The 1,220-nt window shown below is 52.9% G+C and overlaps 1 protein-coding gene across 1 annotated transcript; it reads right to left on the bottom strand.

Annotated features, from left to right (window-relative positions):
* Positions 1 to 316: 316 nt before the first annotated feature.
* Positions 317 to 721, bottom strand: IUM83_19838 (Protein arginine N-methyltransferase 1; the record flags this gene model as incomplete). Its single annotated transcript, XM_067944906.1, has 1 exon — positions 317 to 721. The coding sequence occupies one exon, from the start codon at positions 719 to 721 to the stop codon at positions 317 to 319; it is 405 nt and encodes a 134-aa protein (XP_067781308.1).
* Positions 722 to 1,220: the final 499 nt, after the last annotated feature.

Below are 1,220 nucleotides of genomic sequence, written 5' to 3'. Positions count from 1 at the left end.
TGCAAAAGATGTGCTGAATGATATTGAGAACCGTCAGAAGACAATATGCTGGGCGCCGCTCGGAATTGCGCACATGCTCGATCAGACGAAGTCCATGGATGGCCACGACGCAAAGGCGTTGATCAATTCTGCCACGAATCTCGCCAAGGAGTTAGGTATGGTGGAGGAGGACCTTGAAGGTGCTTTCCATGAACAGCTGCAGGAGTTTGTCTTAGAGAAATGCAGTTGGACAGGGGAGGATCTTAGAGAAAATACTCGCTACAGCCCTCTGAATTGGTGGTCGCTACCCGACAAGAAGTATTGCCTGGTGCAGCAATTAGGCGTAGACGTTTACCCAGAAGTCGAGCTTCTCGGTCTTGTACTCACCGTCATCGATGTCTCCGATGTAGGTAGTTGAGTGGTCCGGGAACATGAGGCCGCCGGGCACCAGGTACTTGTTGCGCGCGTACATCACCGTTTCCAGCATGGACTCGTAGAGGACGAAGAAGCCCATCCACTCGGAGATGATAATGTCAACCTTGTCCACGGGGAGCGTTAGTTCCTGCATCTTACCCTGAGAGATTTTGTCGGCGAAGCCGTTGGCCTTGATGATCTCGCGCGCCTGCGTCAGGATGCCCGAGCAGTCGACGCCGTACACGTGCTTGGTGCCGGCTTTAGCGGCAATCATAGACAGAATGCCCGTGCCGTAGTCCACGTCCAGCACGACCAAGCCTTTGAACAGGTCAGGGTGATGATCACGTACGTCTTGGCCTTGATCATCTCCTCATGGATACCGAAGTGCGAGTACGAGTCGAAGTATTAGTTCTTTTGCTCCTTGGGGACGTAGTTGTAGGCGTCGGCGCCGGTCTTGTGGCGTTATCGGCGGTGACGTTTGTGGTGCTGTGCCCAGGTCTTGGTGGTGCTATTGGCCCTGTCTTGGCACTGCTGATGTTGGCCTTCACGCTAGTCCTGCCTGTCGGCTTAGTGCTGCTTCAGGTGCTGTTCGTGACGGCAGTTGTAGCACCGGCGCAAGACTTGGTGTCCGTCTTGGGGTGCAGCAGATCTTCGAGCCGCTGGCATTGCTGGCCTTGACGCTGATCGGAACTGAGTTGAAAGTTAACCTTTATTTTTTATTGGATATATCACTTGTTTGATGTTCACTGTTAAAATGGATTATTAACGATTAACCCCTTGAGCCCGGACGCCTGGACCTTACAAGATAAGGACCATTCCTTAACGTG

The sequence above is a fragment of the Phytophthora cinnamomi genome (assembly GCF_018691715.1).
Source record: "Phytophthora cinnamomi strain GKB4 chromosome Unknown Contig118, whole genome shotgun sequence".
Taxonomy (NCBI): Eukaryota; Oomycota; class Peronosporomycetes; order Peronosporales; family Peronosporaceae; genus Phytophthora; species Phytophthora cinnamomi.
This window is presented reverse-complemented; position numbering and strand designations above follow the sequence as displayed.